The following is a 17,432-nucleotide window of genomic DNA, read 5'->3' on the forward strand; positions in this document are numbered from 1 at the left end:
CCTGTAACCTCACTTTTCACAAGGGAACCATCAGAAGGCCCTTGGAGCTGGAGCTCAGTGTCTGGGCTGGATGATGGAGGTAGAGTATACTGGGCCGAGGCCATTCAGAGCTTTAAAGGTCAACAGCAACAATTTGAATTGTGCTTGGAAACGTACTGGGTGCCAGTGTAGGTCTTTCGGGACCGGTGTTATATGGTCCCAGTGGCCACTGCCAGTCACCAGTCTATCTGCCACATTCTGGATTAGTTGAAGTTTCCAAGTCACCTTCAAAGGTGGGGCTGAAGGGTGGGAAGAGAGTGAAAGGGCTCCTAAATGCTGTGTTCACACAAACTAGCACTGCCATATATGACCAGTGATGGCCTTACTTTCTCCTGAGAAGCTTTCACATGGGGGTATCTGATTTGTGAACTAGCCTGTCTTGCTGTATAGTGTATGCACCTCTCACACACTGGGTGCAGAAGGCAAGATGGAGGCGATCAATATTAATTCGGAAATATTCACTCCACATGTGCAGAGTCTCTGTGGCTAAAATAGTGCAGGTTTTGGGAGAATGAGTCACCTTTAATCATCCCTTCATTGTGCTGACTTTCTCTGAGGTCACAATAATTTCCCCGTGTGTGCATTGAGAAAAGATTTGACATAATGCGTGGAATAAAGGTGAAATTGTGTGTGTGTGTGTGTATTTCTGCTTCCGTTCATTGCAGCAGAAAACTGCACCTACTACTATTATCAAACCATGATTTCTTACATCCCTTTGTCGTGTGCCATTTATTTTTTTGAAGAGGAAGAAGTGGAAATTATATAAAGTGGAAATGCAGCTGCTGTATTGTCTTGTAATACATAATTTCAGGAGAAACAACGCACATTACAGCTGCATGCCACCAAAAGCACTATCGTGATATACATTTCTTCACCTCCTTATTGTGGACTACATCAGAGTGACTAGCCGGTTCATAGATTGTTGCACTCCAACTCCCATCATTCCTGACTGTTGACCACGCCGGCTGGGGTTGATGGGAGTTGTAGTTCTGCGATGCCTGCTAGGCTGTGTTTCCTATTCATCCCCCCCCCCCCCCGGAAGGTAATCAATGTTTAAAAATATTGTTTTTAAATAAAGGTGTATTTGGTTTAATGGGAAGGGAAATACACTTTTTCCTATGTTCTCTTACCATGTTAGAGACCTGATTGTTAATTTTAAAGAGATCTATATCTCGGAGGCAGTTTTTCAAATCAGAAATCCCTGCGTATTTTACATAAACTAAACCATTCGGTATTCCATTATTAAAGGTAAAGGTAAAGGGACCCCTGACCATTAGGTCCAGTCGTGACCGACTCTGGGGTTGCGCGCTCATCTCGCATTATTGGCCAAGGGAGCCGGCGTATAGCTTCCAGGTCATGTGGCCAGCATGACAAAGCCGCTTCTGGCAAACCAGAGCAGCATATGGAAACGCCGTTTACCTTCCCGCTATAGCGGTTCCTATTATTACATCCATCAAAATTTGTTTACACTGTTGAATTTATCTTAATGCTGCCAGCGTTTTCAAGTGTACACAATTCCCCCCCCCTATAGTCAATAAACATTTTCCAATCTTCTTTAAACGTAGGTTCTTCTTGTTCTCTTATTCTATATATTAGGTCCGCAACCCAAACCATTATTACATTATGATTTACTCTTTTGATGTTCCCTTCCAGTGGCATGAAAGACTTCAAGTCCATTTGTCCCCTCACAAACCAAAAAACGCACGCACCCTTTGTACAGTTCCTGCGATTTGGACCAGATCTTGATACAATGAGCCCCCCATCTGCTCATTCTTGTAGAGTGGACTTTGCCAAACTGGTTCCCTCTAGATGTTTTGAACTTTAACATGCTTCAAACTATGCTAGCTGGGAATTATAGTCCAAAATATCTCTTGGGCACCAACTTAGTGTAAAGTTTTCCTGGCCTTTCCTCGACACCTCACTTCCTGTGCGTCTGGCTTTGTAGCCTACCTGAATTTCTTGTTCCTCAGGACAGCATCCAAGATTTAAGGAAGAGGATTACAGTGCTCGATTGCCAGCTGAGAAAATCCGAAACTGCCAAGAAGATGTTTGAGGTGGCAACTGAAAAGCTGCTGCAGTTTGTTGAGGTAAAAGGCGCTTTTGGGCAACTTCCTTCTCCCGAAAGGAGCAAGGCGTGCTGATTTATATTCATTTTTTTTGTTGGGTGTGTGGGTTTTGTTTCTTTATACCTCAAGAGCTGACAGTTGGAGCCAAGCACAATAAAAGTCAAGAACGAATTCATCAGCTGCGGTTTGTGAAGTCCAGATTTAAAACAAACTGCTGCGGCAAGGCCTCTTTAGAAGTAGTAAATCTGTAGCCAGAAATGTTGTGGTGAGCAAAGGAGGGCGTTATTGAAGGGCAGCCAGATCATAAACATAGGTAGTGTGGTGTGTTTAAAAGTTACTTAATTACATTAAAGATTTCAAAGCAAAATCTACTGGTAGATCTCTGGGTCACTTTCAGTGGCTCCATCTCCCAGCTATTTAGCAAAAGGAACCAAATGACTTTTCCCCACCTGAATTTGGCTGTTGAAACAAATGAATGCAATGAGTGGCCTGTTGTGTGAGATGATGCTCGGTCCAGCTCTGATACTGAAAGCCAGTTGAAGTATGTGCTCCGAGGAGCAAAATTATTTAATTCTATGCCTTTTGCACCCGACTCTGACATTGTAGGAAGAGAATTGCCAATTGTGTTATTGAGCTATAAATCTGATCATATAGCCTGCATTGTATAATTCTGACTGTGTGGCTTAGCCCCATATTCCTGGGATGCTTTTTCCCCTAAAATCCTTTTCTCTTTGCCTCTATGCCTCTGTGTGCCAAAGGGGAAGCCAGACAGAATGTTAAGCTATCAAGGCCGCATGAGCTGGCCCTGTCTGGAACACAGAAGGGCTTATCAGCTGCTATGCCTGACGCGCAGTCTTACTCAAGGCTGCTGGAAGTTGCTAGCTTGACGCGTAAACTGAAGGCTTACTGAAGGCTGAAGGCTTTGTTGAGTCAGCATGTTTATTATGCACAAAACCGGACACAGGAAGATCCTTATATGTACTTATGACCCCCTTGCGTGCGTGACCCCCTTGCGTGCGCACATTTAGAAAGGAGGGGGAAAGGCACATTTAGAAAGGAAGGGAAAAGGAGCCCAAAGAAGTGTATAAGAAGCTTTGCAATTTGTGTTTCTTTACTCTTGTCGTGAGGCTTAACCACCAAGAGTCTCTTAATTAATTAAGAATTAAACTCTTTCTCTGGATTCAACCCCCGGTGTCATTATTGGCTCTCTCTGTCTTGCCTGGGCGCAACTTAAAGGACCCTTAGCAGCTGATAAGGCTACAACATGAAGCCCTTGAGTTTCTAGTAATAAAGAAAAGAAAAGTAGATCCAACAAGCCAGAAATCTGCCCGCCACTGGTTTAGATTCAAGCCACAAGTATTCTGTGATGTGGGCAGAGACCATAGAATGTCAGCTAGAAGCTGAATGCTGCCTAGCTTGTGCTGATGCAGCAACAAATCTTCCAGGCCCTTGTAGGATCAGGCTACCGATCTTCATGAACGCAACTCAAAAATCTTGCAACCACTAGGATGAACAGCAACTTTGCTACCGGTTCGAGTCAGGTGTGAATTTCAGCCAGCAGGGCAAAGGTCATCTTAAGCGCGAGGTACACAAGTCTCGATGTTTCACGTTTAGCAACCTATTAAGCAGAGAAAAAAGATGATGCTCTAGCAAACTTTCTGAAACCGTATTTCTTGACTATCTGCCAACAGGTTGTGCCGGAAGTGCTGTCGGATACCTCTACTTCATTGACCAATTTAAGGTAAGAAAACCTAAGATTGGTATGTGCCACTGCAGCTTATTTGGTGAAATTATCCTAAGTACGTAATGAACATTTAGAAATAGATATAAATACATATTGAAATATTTTCTGAATCTTACAATAACTGTTTCTGCTAGTCACTTCTTGTAGCGCTTTCAGTTTGCAGGAGTTTTATCATCTTTATTGTGTTAATACTAAGAATGGCCCGTGTGGTAGGACAATTAGTCGTGCATTTTCTTTTAACCCAGAGTAAAATGAGGCTAGGAAACAGTGACTTGCCCATAGCTGCACAACTGAGGCTGTAGTAGAAGGGGCGCTTGACCCCAGTTCTCAGTTTTGAGTCCAGCTAACACAGGCATCCCCAACCTTCGGCCCTCTAGATGTTTTAAACTACAATTCCCATCATCTCTGACCACTGGTCCTGTTAGCTAGGGATCATGGGAGTTGTAGTCCCAAAACATCTGGAGGGCCGCAGGTTGGGATGCCTGAGCTAACACCTGTTTCTTTTCAGGAATGTTGAAATTACAAATAAAGCCACCAGTTTGGGGTTTAAAAAACCCATTAATGACCACTCGCCATGTATTAATAGAAACCTAAGAATTGGAAGAATGCTTGCAGGCAATCTAGAGCAAGTCTTTGTTCCATTCTAGGCAGTGCTCCAGCCGGTGGACAAATGGGGTGGGGAGCTGCTAGGCATAGATGACAGGAACCCCAAGTCACTAGCCCAGTTTTTCAGCCAGTAAGTCAAGCTTAGCAGAATTGAGACCATAGCAAAGGAAGGTGAGGCAAAGCAGAAGTCCAGGTCCAAAAGAGCAGCAGGGCAGGTAGCACCCTGGAGAGCTCCCAGTGCTGCTTTGGCTAGGAAACAGACTTGACTGTTGCTCAAAAAAAAACAATCAAACCAGCCTGAGGCTTAAGCAGGACCACAGCTTCCCCTTAGCAGCTAGCCCCACTCTTGTTGAGTGGAACCTCTACTCTTAAAGGAGCCCAGCCAGTTTTAGGAGTGGTGGTATGGTGGCAGCCAGGTTTTTGCTATGACCTCTGAGCTGGAGTCCGAAGGAAGGCAATATGACCTCTTCAGGCTGGAGGGCCGCTGGCAACATGGGTTCTGCCCAGGTTGGGACTTCAAGGAAATGAGGGATGTTCAAAGGTGGTTGTGAGGGCAAGTCTTCCTTCCTTGCTTGCTTCCTTCTCACAACTTCCCAACCCACGTGTGTCTTTGTAAACTCATATTCCTTTCTCATGCTTTCAATTGATGCCAGCCACTTTTGGAGCAAACGTCTGAATCGTGTAATGACATAGATGAATAAATTGGCAATGAATGGACCTGTGGCCCTTGGAATGCAAACCATGTGCCTGCCACTGTGCTGTGGCCCTTTTTCTCCCCTTCTCTCTCCCCCCCCCAAAGAAACACCAACCAGAAGGTTCTAAATAGTCAGGGTTCCTCGGATTTAGCTTCCTTTCCTGTTTGTGTTCAGGACATACCCAAAAGAATGGGTGCCAAATGCCCTGGTTCCTACCAAATGGCCATAGAAACTCATTACAACTCCAAATGCCAGTTGGAAGGAAGGAATCAATGTCTCTTTGCTTTCTTCATTATTCTTGTTATTTGTATCCCGATGATCTGCCTGGGTTCCATCACATTCTGTGTGGCTTCCATCACATATAGAAACATAATGCAATGTCAAACATTAAAAACTTCCTGATGCAGGGCTGCCTCCAGATATCTTCTAAAAGTTGTGTAGTTCTCTATCTCCTTGACATCTGATGGAAGGGCGTTCCACAGGGAGGGCGCCACTACTGAGAAGGCCCTCTGCCTGGTTCTGTGTAACTTCACTTCTCACAGTGAGGGAACCACCAGAAGGCCCTCGGAGCTGGAGCTTAGTGTCTGGGCTGAACAACGGGGGTGGAGATGCTCCTTCAGGTATACTGGGCCAACACTTTGAATTGTGCTCGGAAGCGTACTGGGAACGTACTTCCATATAATAGCTGTCATTCACTGACACATGGAAAATAGTAAAGCACTGTGCTTGATGTCAGTGATGCAGTGATGTAAAGCCTGCCCTTCAGTACTAATACTGGGTGGTTTGGCCTTACACACACACACACACACACACACACACACACACACACACACACCATTAGCACTTTCCTAGGGGACCCAGGTGGCGCTGTGGGTTAAACCACTGAGCCTAGGGCTTGCTGATCAGAAGGTCGCGGTTTGAATCCCTGTGATGGGGTGAGCTCCCATTGCTCAGTCCCTGCTCCTGCCAACCTAGCAGTTCGAAAGCACATCAAAGTGCAAGTAGATAAATAGGAACCGCTATAGCGGGAAGGTAAGCGGCGTTTCCATGTGCTGCTCTGGTTTGCCAGAAGCGGCTTTGTCATGCTGGCCACATGACCTGGAAGCTATACGCCGGCTCCCTCAGCCAATAATGCGAGATGAGCGCACAACCCCAGAGTCGGTCACGACGACCTAATGGTCAGGGGTCCCTTTACCTTTACCTAGTTAAAAATAAAAAGCTATGCTGGAGGCTCAGAACAGTGCTTTCTTCTAACTCACTCTCTTGACTACCATTGCAGCATAGTTATAGCTGAAAATGAGCATGCATTCAGTACCATGTGCAAGAATGCTGCAGTGTTGCAACTAAAACATGGCCATTTTGTGTGTGTCTCCTTCAGTGACAGCAAAGCCACGTTCTCCTCTAAAACACTCATTGCACGCCTGGGACGGAATGGACGCACTCTGCCAGCATCTCTTGCAGCAGAAGCGAAGGAACTTACTAAATCTGTCCGTGCCATTCTAGAAGCAGACTGTGAGTCTTAAATGTTTTTTCCCCATTTTTCTCTCTTTCTCTCTCTCTCTCTTTTTATAAAGAAAAATGTTTGGCTAATTGTGGGTTGTGCCATGCATCCTGTGTGCGGTTTGTCAAATGGAAAAGAAAAAAGCAATCAGTGAAAGGGTGAAAATAAATAGGTATAGCAATTCAGGTAATTCCAATATTTATGCTTTGGAATTAAGAATTCAGATATTGAAATAGAAAACTGCTGATATGGAATGCAAACACCCCTGTTCCGTAATTGTGCCTGTTCTAGGGAGCAATATTGTTCAACATGTGCAAAGCAAGTGAAAGGCAAAAGGTTGAGAAGAGCAACTTGGGATGCAAATGTTGAGATTATATAGTGCTTTCTGAACTGGTCAGATGATGGTGGCTTCCTAATTAACAGTGACTAAAGCTACATGGAACATCTCTGCAGCTGTCCTTGTCCTTGGAACTTGAAGTGTGGATGGTATGGTTATAAGGCCATTGTCAAACTTCCTGAGCAGTCGTCTTGTGTTTCCTTGAAGCAGAGGTGTGATCTTGAGTGAACGTAAACAGCAAATTGAGGCAAAGGAAAAATGTTTCTGAGATAATGCAGTGCAGTCTGAAATTGGTCACCTGGAGTGAGCCTGAATTGACCCCAGGTGACCAGGTGTCCTTTTCTTTGCAGCTCACCTCCAGGATGCCTGATCTTTTAACACCAAAAGATATCCTTTATACATGCTCAGTCCAATAGCAAACGAACCTTCAGTGCCTATTTGTGAATGACTGAGGGGGTATGTTGACTTGGGCATATGAAGCCTGCTGTTTTATTTTAAAACCGGTGGGCTGTTGTGGCTTCCTGAGTTTTTTCTTCCATGCATAAATTGCAAGAGTCGGAGCTTGGTTATCTGCCATAGTTTATTTTGGTGGGCTTCTTTTCCCGTTCTGACACACCTTGAAGGGACAGTCAGTGAATGAAAGCAACGAAAAGCCTTTGGGCTGTGAAATATTTACAATGCAGTCAAACCAACAATGCATGCTTGCTAGATGGGCACATGATAGGAGCTGAAGCTCACAAAGTTTTCCTGTAAGTTTTGCTAGAGAGGACTCTTGAGAGCCACTCGCACTGCCTGTAGCCATTCATAATCTCACCTGGCTGAGCACTTCCTCTTTGCTCTTTCACCTCATTCCAGCAATGTAGAACCATGCAGAACTCCATTTCAAACTAGACTAAAGTATGTCTTTGTAACTGGATTGCCATTTTAAGCTTGCCTGAACAAAGCTGCCGTTATCTGTTACTCATCAGCGAGCTTTCTGAGTGGGTAAATGTTACTTTTAGCTTTTACCAGATTGTTTTTGTGAATATATTTTTAAGGGGGAGAAAGGGGGGAGGAAATACCAGGAGAATCCAGTCTGCCCTAAAGCATCCTGGATTCCTTAAACCAGTGGTTCCCAACAGGTGGTCCGGGGACCCCCAGGGGTCCGCGAGCTATGCCAGAGGGGTCCGCAAGATGCTATTAGAATAAAAAATATATTAAATATATTTCGTATGATAACAGATTTTTTGTTTTGGCCGCTTCCTGCATGAGCAGAGTCTAGCGCAAAACTAGAATTAGATAGAGGCAGTAGTTCTGCTGTATGCCGTTAGGTGGCGCTTTACAAACACTACTGTTTTGCAAAGAGGCAGCGCGCGCATTCTACTAACGCTCACCTCCCCAAGATGCTTTGCGCGCGTCGGCTTCATTTGTGCGCTACTGCGCAGGTACCCTGTCTTCTCCATTCCCCTCCCTCCTCCTTGGCGCGCACTGCCTCTTTGCAAAACAGTAGTGTTTGTAAACAAAACGTTGTTTTTCACGGAAGCTACAGTTCGCGTAGTTAACAATGGACCATTGGTTAAAAAGTGGTTCATCTCATTAAGAATTGAAAATTAAAACTAACTGTATACTGATGGAGTATTCTGTTGTAACTGTAAAAAACGTATAAATATAAAATATAAAAAGACTCTTAATTTGGCTCTCACTTTTTAATTTTAGGATTAGGAATTAATGGGGGTCCTTGTCACAATAGCGGCTCGATGAGGGGTCCTCGAGAAAATTTTGTTGGGAACCCCTGCCTTAAACTCAAAGGCTAAAACTAGCCTATCTAAGCTTCCCTTTCAAGCTGCAAAGGGATGACACTCTGCTGGACTCACAAACATGAGGGAGGAAGGATAATATCTAATAAATGCATCCTCTCCTAGCAACTATACACATCCCTACAGTGGATACCTTAGGCTGCCAAATTCACTGTGCCATAAGCTTTCATAGGCTAGTGCCCATTTTGCCAGAATCTTCTGTCTACCCTCCCTTGTATGGACTAAGACATTTGAAAAGTTGATGGTATATAAAGTCACTCTAGCCACTTTTTCCCCTCTCCCAGGAAACAGAATGCAGTGTCTTCTCTTGGGTGTGGGAGGCAGATTATTTACAGGCTTCTCATTGCTAGGTGCATGAGCTTCGGTTTAAGCTACGTTGCCATAGCTTCCGTAGCTTTGTTTAACAAGCTAGACCAAATTAAGAGGTAAGGGAGAGAATGGGAACGTCTAACGGATAAGTAGCACTCTTACCACGAGAGGCAGGGAGAAAAGCAGGAGCCGCGGCAGGATTTTGAAAGCAGTTATCATTGGTCATAACTCTGTGATGTTCAGACACTGCTGTTCTAAAACAGGGGTGGGCAACCTTTCGTGAGCCCCACAACGCCGCCGGGGTTGGGCTTGGATTGATGGGGTCAGATGAAGGAGGAATAGGAAGAAATGAGGGGAGGGGGCTGGAGGGTAGGAACCTGGGTTACAGGAAAGGTGGTCTACCCTCTCCACCCTGGCTTCCCTGCTTTGGAGAGGGAAGCAGAGATGACAGCTCTCGCCTCCAATCCTTCTGCAGATCAGATAACGGCTTAGGACCGCAATACCTCAAGGAGCGCCTCTTTCCATATGAACCTACCCAGACCCTAAGATCATCTGTTGAGGCCCTTCTTCGTGTGCCTCCTCCTTGAAAAGTCCGGAGGGTGGCAACACAAGAATGGGCCTTCTCTGCAGTGGCTCCCCATTTGTGGAATGCTCTCCCCAGGGAAGTTCGCCTGGCGCCTTCATTATACACCTTTATACACCTGGTTCCTTTTAAACCAGGCATTTGTTTGACCTGATTGACATCCTATACCCTTTTAAGGTGTGGCTCTTTTGGGGGGTGGGTATTGGGTTATTGTTTTGATTTTGATTTTATATATTGTGATATTTTCTGTGAACTGCCCTGAGATCTCCATGTATAGGGCTGTATATAAATTCAATCAATCAATCAATCACCTCAGTGAGAACTGAGGGAGGGTCTTGATCAGTTGAGGGGGTAGACTGAACATCTGGCAGCAGTGACTGAACTAGAGGGCATGGTCATGTCGCCTAGAACCAAGCATCTCATTCCCGCAAGGGGAGAGAGTCTCACAAGTGAGTCACCCCATGTCATCGTTAAAAGTTTGGCAGGAGGCATGGAGAAACTTGTTGGGACATTTTGGTCACTTCCACCGAGTTCTGAACTACTTGCCCGGCTCCTGAATTTCTGAATCGTGACACCTGAGCACTGTTTCTGTTGCCGAGCCTGTGCCATTACTTTCCTTAATAAATGTCTCTTTCTTATGTGACAGGCAAGAGCCTCTGTCTGTGTGTTTTGGATGGGAACCAGGACACAACCTGGTTGTGGCCTGTCCAGATATTTTTTGGACTTCAGCTCCCAACGTTGGTTGTGCTGATGATGGGAGCTGGGAATCTAACAACATCTTGGTGGTCGCAGGTTGCCAAGTCCTGTTCGAAAGAGGGGGGAAATGAAACATGATGAATTACTATTTCTCTGAAAAACAAAGCAATGCTGCACACAATTTTAATGAAGTGTACACTTAACAATAAACATTTTACTTAGCAGGTGCCTAAAAATAAAATATCCTTTGCTGTCCCCAACTCTTCTGCTAGCTGATGCTATCTTTGCACTGGCAGTTAGGAGGGCAGCAGGCATAGACTTGAAGTGGCTTAAAAATAATATTTTTCAAAGCCTGCCTCAAAAAAAAAAAAAAACCCTTCCACTTTCCGGAAATCTGAGTTTTTCAACCAAAACATTGAAACTGGGGGACACTGGCAAATGTTGGTTGAAGGTATTTTGATGGAATGAAATCAGTTATTGTTACCTTTAATGTCTCTTTAACATGTTTCCCGTTGTCTTTGTCCATGGAGTTTTAGAACAATTCAATGAAGACTTACAACACCTTCTAGAAATGACACCAAGGAAGGATGTTCTTCTCATTACAGGGTATTGGAATGCTAAAGTAGGGAATCAAGAGATAAAAGGAACAACTGGCAAGTTTGGCCTTGGAGTTCAAAATTAAGCAGGGCAAAGGCTAATAGAGTTCTGTCAAGAGAACAAGCTGGTCATCACAAACCCTCTTTTCCAACAACACAAGAGACAACTCTACACATGGATATCACCAAATGGGCAGCATCAAAATCAGATTGATTATATTCTCTGCAGCCAAAGATGGAGAAGCTCTATACAGTCAGCAAAAACAAGACCTGGAGCTGACTGTGGCTCAGATCATCAGCTTCTTATGGCAAAATTCCAGCTTAAACGGAAGAAAGTAGGAAAAACCACTGGGCCAGTAAGACACAATCTAAATCAAATCCCTTATGAATACACAGTGGAAGTGAGGAACACGTTTCAGGATTTAGATTTGGTGGACACAGTGCCTGAAGAACTATGGATGGAGGCTCGTAACATTATACAGGAGGCAGCAACGAAAACCACCCAATGAAAAGAAAATGAAAGAAAGCAAAGTGGCTGTCCAATGAGGCCTTACAAATAGAGAGAGAAGGCAAGCAAAATGCGATGGAGATAGTGAAAGATACGGGAAATTGAATGCAGATTTCCAAAAAATAGCAAGGAGAGACAAGAGGGCCTTCTTAAATGAGCAATGCAAAGAAATAGAGGAAAACAACAGAATGGGAAAAACCAGAGATCTGTTCAAGAAAATTGGAGATATGAAAGGAACATTTCGTACAAAGATTACCATAATAAAGGAAAAAAAGTGGAAAGGACCTAATAGAAGCAGAAGACATCAAGAAGAGGTGGCAAGAATACACAGAGGAATTATAACAGAAAGATATGGATGTCTCGTACACCCCAGGTAGTGTGGTTGCTGACCTTGAGCCAGACATCCCAGAGAGTGAAATCAAATGGGCCCTAGAAAGCACTGCTAACAACAAGGCCAGTGGAAGTGATGGTATTCCAGCTGAACTATTTAAAATTTTAATAGATGATGCTGTTAAGGTTCAAAATTGGGAAAGGAGTATGACAAGGCTGTATATTGTCTCCCTGCTTATTTAACTTATATGCAGAATTCATCATGTGAAAGGCTGGACTGGATGAATCCCAAGCTGGAATTAAGATTGCTGGAAGAAATATCAACAACCTCAGATATGCTGATGACACAACCTTGATGGCAGAAAGTGAGGAGGAATTAAAGAACCTTTTAGTGAGGGTGAAAGAGGAAAGCGCAAAATATGGTCTGAAGCTCAACATCAAAAAAACCAAGATCATGGCCACTGGTCCCATCACCTCCTGGCAAATAGAAGGGGAAGAAATGGAGGCAGTGAGAGATGTTACTTTCTTGAGTTCCATGATCACTGCAGATGGTGACAGCAGTCACGAAATTAAAAGACGCCTGCTTCTTGGGAGAAAAGCAATGACAAACCTAGACAGCATCTTATAAAGCAGAGGTATCACCTTACCGACAAAGGTCCGTATAGTTAAAGCTATGGTTTTCCCAGTAGTGATGTATGGAAGTGAGAGCTGGACCATAAAGAAGGCCGAAGAATTGATGCTTTTGAATTATGGTGCTGGAGGAGACTCTTGAGAGTCCCATGGACTGCAAGAAGATCAAACCTATCCATTCTGAAGGAAATCAGCCCTGAGTGCTCACAGGAAGGACAGATCCTGAAGCTGAGGCTCCAATACTTTGGCCACCTCATGAGAAGAGAAGACTCCCTGGAAAAAACCCTGATGTTGGGAAAGATGGAGCACTAGGAGAAGGGGACGACAGAGGACAAGATGGTTGGACAGTGTTCTTGAAGCTACCAACATGAGTTTGACCAAACTGTGGGAGGCAGTGCAAGACAGGAGCGCCTGGTGTACTCTGGTCCATGGGGTCACGAAGAGTCGGACACGACTAAATGACTAAACAACAAACAACATGTTTCCCCTACAATTTAGTTGTTACAGATGTTGTTCTGAGAAGTGTGGTCCATTCTTGGTTCAAGCTATTCATGAGTCGCTCAGCATTTGAGCTGTGGTGGCAACATTTCTGGAGAGAGAAGTGTATAATTTGCCTCTTCAATTAGCCCCCCCCCCAAAAAAACCCCTTGCTATAGTCATAATAGTAATTATCCATTCGCTTTAAGTTGGGAGAGAATAGTTAATTGCCCTCATATTCTAGAGTCAACTGAGAGAAATAATAGTTGACCTCGATTATGCAAGCAGAATGAGTTTCCCAACTCACTGAAGGACATAGGCGATAGCAAAAGGTTTACAGGAGACGGATAATTCTGCCAAAAAAAGGAAGGTTCTACATAATACATTCCTTTTAAAAACTCGGTTGAAGCAAGATGCAGGCCAACTGGTACTTCCATAAGAAAAAAATCACTGAATATTTCTTAATACAGTGGTACCTTGGTTCTCAAACGCCTTGGTACTCAAACAACTTGGAACCCAAACCCTGCAAACCCGGAAGTAAGTGTTCCAATTTGCAAATCCTTTTCGGAAGCCGAACGTGCTCTGTTTTGAGTGTTACACTGAGGTCTGTCTGTTCTTGCTAATTATTTTGCGTTTTTGTTTTTGTGGCTCTTTTTTGTTGTTTTCGTGACTGTGTGGAACACAATTCAGCTACTGATTGATTGATTGTGTGACTGCAGTACATTATTTATTGCTTTCATTTTATGGATCAATGGTCTCGTTAGATAGTAAAATTCATGTTAAATTGCTGTTTTAGGGGTTGTTTTTAAAAGTCTGGAACAGATTAATCCATTTTGCATTACTTTCTATGGGAAAGCACGCCTTGGTTTTGGAACGCTTTGGTTTTGGAACGGACTTCCGGAACGGATTAAGTTTGAGACCCAAGGTACCACTGTATAGTGGTCACTTTAGGCCAGATTCTTATGTCCCTTTTCAACATGGCAAAGTCGTGATTGCTAGATGACAGTTACTTAGTCCTGGTGTGATGCCCCAAGATCTAGACACCAGTTTTCATGGTTATACCACCACAGATAATTTTTAATGAGTCCAGAAGCTCCCAGAAAGAGCCCAAGTCTGTTGAATCTGCTTTGAAGAACAGCCCGATTCTCTTTATAGTGGTTCACTTCACTTTGGGATTAATCCGAACCAAATATGCACCAGCGCAGTAAAATGCACTCAAATTAAATCTGGAATGTGACACCTGCAAAAACCTCTGTAGATGTGGTGGCGGAAAAGGAGACACACTCTACAAAGTTCTGAGTCCTTGTAGATTTAGCTGTGCATGCGAATTCAATGCACTGCAAAGCCTCAATAGCTAAAATGATGGATCATAAGGGAAAATACACTCTCTCAAGACTGCGTAAAGCTTCAGTTATCAGAGATTCCGGAAGAATATGATGTTTACGCAATATTCAGTTCACCTTTTGTTTCCGTTGTGACCTTGCTGAAATTTTCAGCGTCACTAGCAGCTGGGTGGAAGAAAGCTGGAAATGTTTTTACAATACAACAGCAAGACCAGGAAATTTGCTTTGAAAACATCCACTGGCAAAATTGTTGAAAGGCTGGTTTCTTAAACCCTCTTAGAGAATAGGAAGTGAATGGCATGGCTGCTAACTTTCAATGCCAGACTGGCTAATGGGGGGAAAATAATATACCTTCTTCCCTGGATAAAATCCAACCCTCACTCATTACGATCCATACTCAGAATATTATATCATGAAATTAAGACGGCCATGATTAGACAGGTGTGTTTTCATATGAGACTGATGGGAAGATACCAATATTGGCCCCCTACACTCATAACTAGCATCCCTGCATATAAAAAGCCCAGCCTACTCCGAAATCCTGATCCCTGAAAGGTGATTCTGCACTGAAACCATGTCATAAGGCTTTGAGGTGAGCTCTTGGTACTCTTCCATTGCTCCAAATCTGCAGATCTATCCTAAGGCACCAAGCCCTCTTCTATATTTTTGGATTTGGCTTTCCCCTCTATATAGATTGCTCCCTGTGTAAGTTGTGACACACACCCACACCTCTAAAAGGAAAACTAAAGGTGTGTTCACACAATCACAGTTTTCATGCAAGTTGTTTCCTTGCAGTCACTTCACACAGTGGTCATACGCCCCATAATTTATTAAAAATATTAATCCTGTACTGCCATGACCAGGCAACTAAATGGAACTCATTGATAAAACCAGGCTCTGTGTGAATTTTCATTGTGGGGTGACAGCAGAAAGACACCTTAAATTGGAAAATAACAATGTATAAATTCACCCTAGACACTTTCTCCTTAGGATGGCTATCTGAACAGCTTGCTAAACACATTCTGCCTTCAGAACTGATGGTCAGGCACTGACTTGATTCGTTTTCTAGACAGGAAGCAAAATATAATGGGAGTTATAATACCTTTCAGTAATAGCACTTCCTGGACGTATTCCTGTAATTTTCCTATCCTTCAGAATTACTATAATTCAATCTTCAGTTTAGGTTCAGTGTAGATTATCATGTGATACTAAAACAAGTAGGTGAACTTTGCAGGTGCTGATATTGCCAAGGTTGCAGGTTCGATCCCCTTACAGGACAGCTGCATATTCCTGCATTGTGGGAGGTTGGACTAGATGATCCTCAGGGTCCCTTCCAACTTTGTGATTCTATGTGATTGCCTCCTTGAGGGGTAGGGCAGTCCCTGCTGTCCTAAAGGAGGCAGTGGTCAAACCTCTTTTGAAGAAGGCAAATTTTTGGTTCCTTTAGTGTGAAAAAATTACTGCCCTGTCTCTGTTTTGGGGCAGGGCGGTGGAGCGAGTGGTGGCTGGACAACTTCAGGCAGTGTTGTGTGATATGCACATTTTTCCATAGTCAATGGATGGGAAGAACACTGCCGTACCAGATTCCCTAGACCTCTCAGTGATTTTCAGTATTTTTATTTATTGAATTTATATATCGCCCTACACCCGGAGATCTCAGGGTGGTTCACAAAATGATCACAATATATAAAATCAAAATAAAAGCAATTACCCAATAACCCCCCCCCCCCTCCAAAAAAGAGACTTAGTTTAAAAGGATATAGGATGTTGATCAGGTCAACCAAAGGCCTGGTTAAAAAGGAACATTTTTTTCCCCTGGTGCCTAAAGCTGTATAATGAAGGCGCCAGGCGAACTTCCCTGGGGAGAGCATTCCATAGATGGGGAGCCACTGCAGAGAAGGCCCCGTTCTCGTGTTGCCACCCTCCGGACTTTTCAAGGAGGAGGCACATGAAGGAGGGCCGCAGAAGATGATCTTAGGTTCTGGGTAGGTTCATATGGAAAGAGGCGGTCCTTGAGGTATTGCAGTCCTAGGCCATTTAAGGCTTTATAGGTCAAAACCAGCACTTTGAATTGGACCTGGAAACTCATTGGTAGCCAGTGCAGTCGGACCAGGATCGGCAGCTCCTCAAGATAGAATTCTGAATGATTAATTGGAGGAGGCTTCCACCCTCTAAAGTAATCCCAATGAAAAATGGCTAAGCTTCAATTGAGTGCCTTCGCTTATCAGATATGGGACTTGTTTCCTTGTTCTATGCATACAGAAATATATAAAGAATGTGTTCAGATGTTGCCAGGTTTTCACAACATGTCAGCAAAGCTTGGAGCACAGGAGCAGAGATACATTATGACAGGCTAATTTGATTTGAGATCACAGCTTCTGATTGCGCGCGCACACACACACACACACACACACACAAGCAACATGTTGCATCACTGGAAAGCAATAGAGAATTCTGTCAGCAACGCACACTTTTCCATAGTCAATAGCTCTTGACTATTTAGCAACAAAGATTCTGTCTGAGATGAGGAGGGCGATGGAGGAAATGCGGATGGAAATGTTCTGCCACATTAAATTACTTCCAGCAGGCTGCGCGAGAAGTCATGCAAAAGAAACCTTTAGTCCTAAATGCAGCTGAAGACTTAACATCTGGTTGTGTCGACCGCAATAGGTAGGAATTGGTTAGAAAGCTCTGGGGCCAGAGGGTGGATCCATTTTCTGAACCTGGAAGTTAAAAATAGCTGCACAGAGAAGGATTTAAAGATTGAGCATCGTCCCCCTGGGTTCATTCTGACTTGGGAAACATTCCAAATATATGTACAAGTTCAGTTGAGCCTGAATCTGAGATTAAAGAATTAAAGCGTCCCAGGTTTTTTGCGGAGGGATGGAGGAATCATACCGTGAAGCAGAGTTTGTAGTGAAACATCTCAACCTCTAACAGTGTACACATCAATGTGGAAGTTGGCTCTGTTGAGTTCAATGGGGTATACTTATAAATAAATAAATTTTAAATTTATATGCCGCCGATCTGACTGGGTTGCCCCAGCCACTCTGGGCGGCTTCCAGCAAAATAGAAAAACACAATAAAACATCAAACATTAAAAACTTCCCCATGCAGGGCTGCCTTCAGATGTCTTCTAAAAATCACATCGTTGTTTATTTCCTTGACATCGAATG

General features: G+C 43.7%; 1 protein-coding gene across 3 annotated transcripts in view; it reads left to right on the forward strand.

Annotated features, from left to right (window-relative positions):
- STXBP4 (syntaxin binding protein 4) overlaps positions 1–17,432 on the forward strand; it is a 133,896-nt gene that overhangs the window by 55,542 nt on the left and 60,922 nt on the right. For all 3 annotated transcript variants that reach the window (XM_035103825.3, XM_088661372.1, XM_088661373.1), the window contains 3 exons: positions 2,010–2,126; positions 3,797–3,846; positions 6,529–6,662. In XM_035103825.3, coding sequence (XP_034959716.3) covers positions 2,010–2,126; positions 3,797–3,846; positions 6,529–6,662 — 301 coding nt within the window. The remainder of the gene's footprint in view (positions 1–2,009; positions 2,127–3,796; positions 3,847–6,528; positions 6,663–17,432) is intronic.

The sequence above is a fragment of the Zootoca vivipara genome, chromosome 2 (genome assembly GCF_965207765.1).
Source record: "Zootoca vivipara chromosome 2, rZooViv2.hap1.1, whole genome shotgun sequence".
Classification (NCBI taxonomy): domain Eukaryota; kingdom Metazoa; phylum Chordata; class Lepidosauria; order Squamata; family Lacertidae; genus Zootoca; species Zootoca vivipara.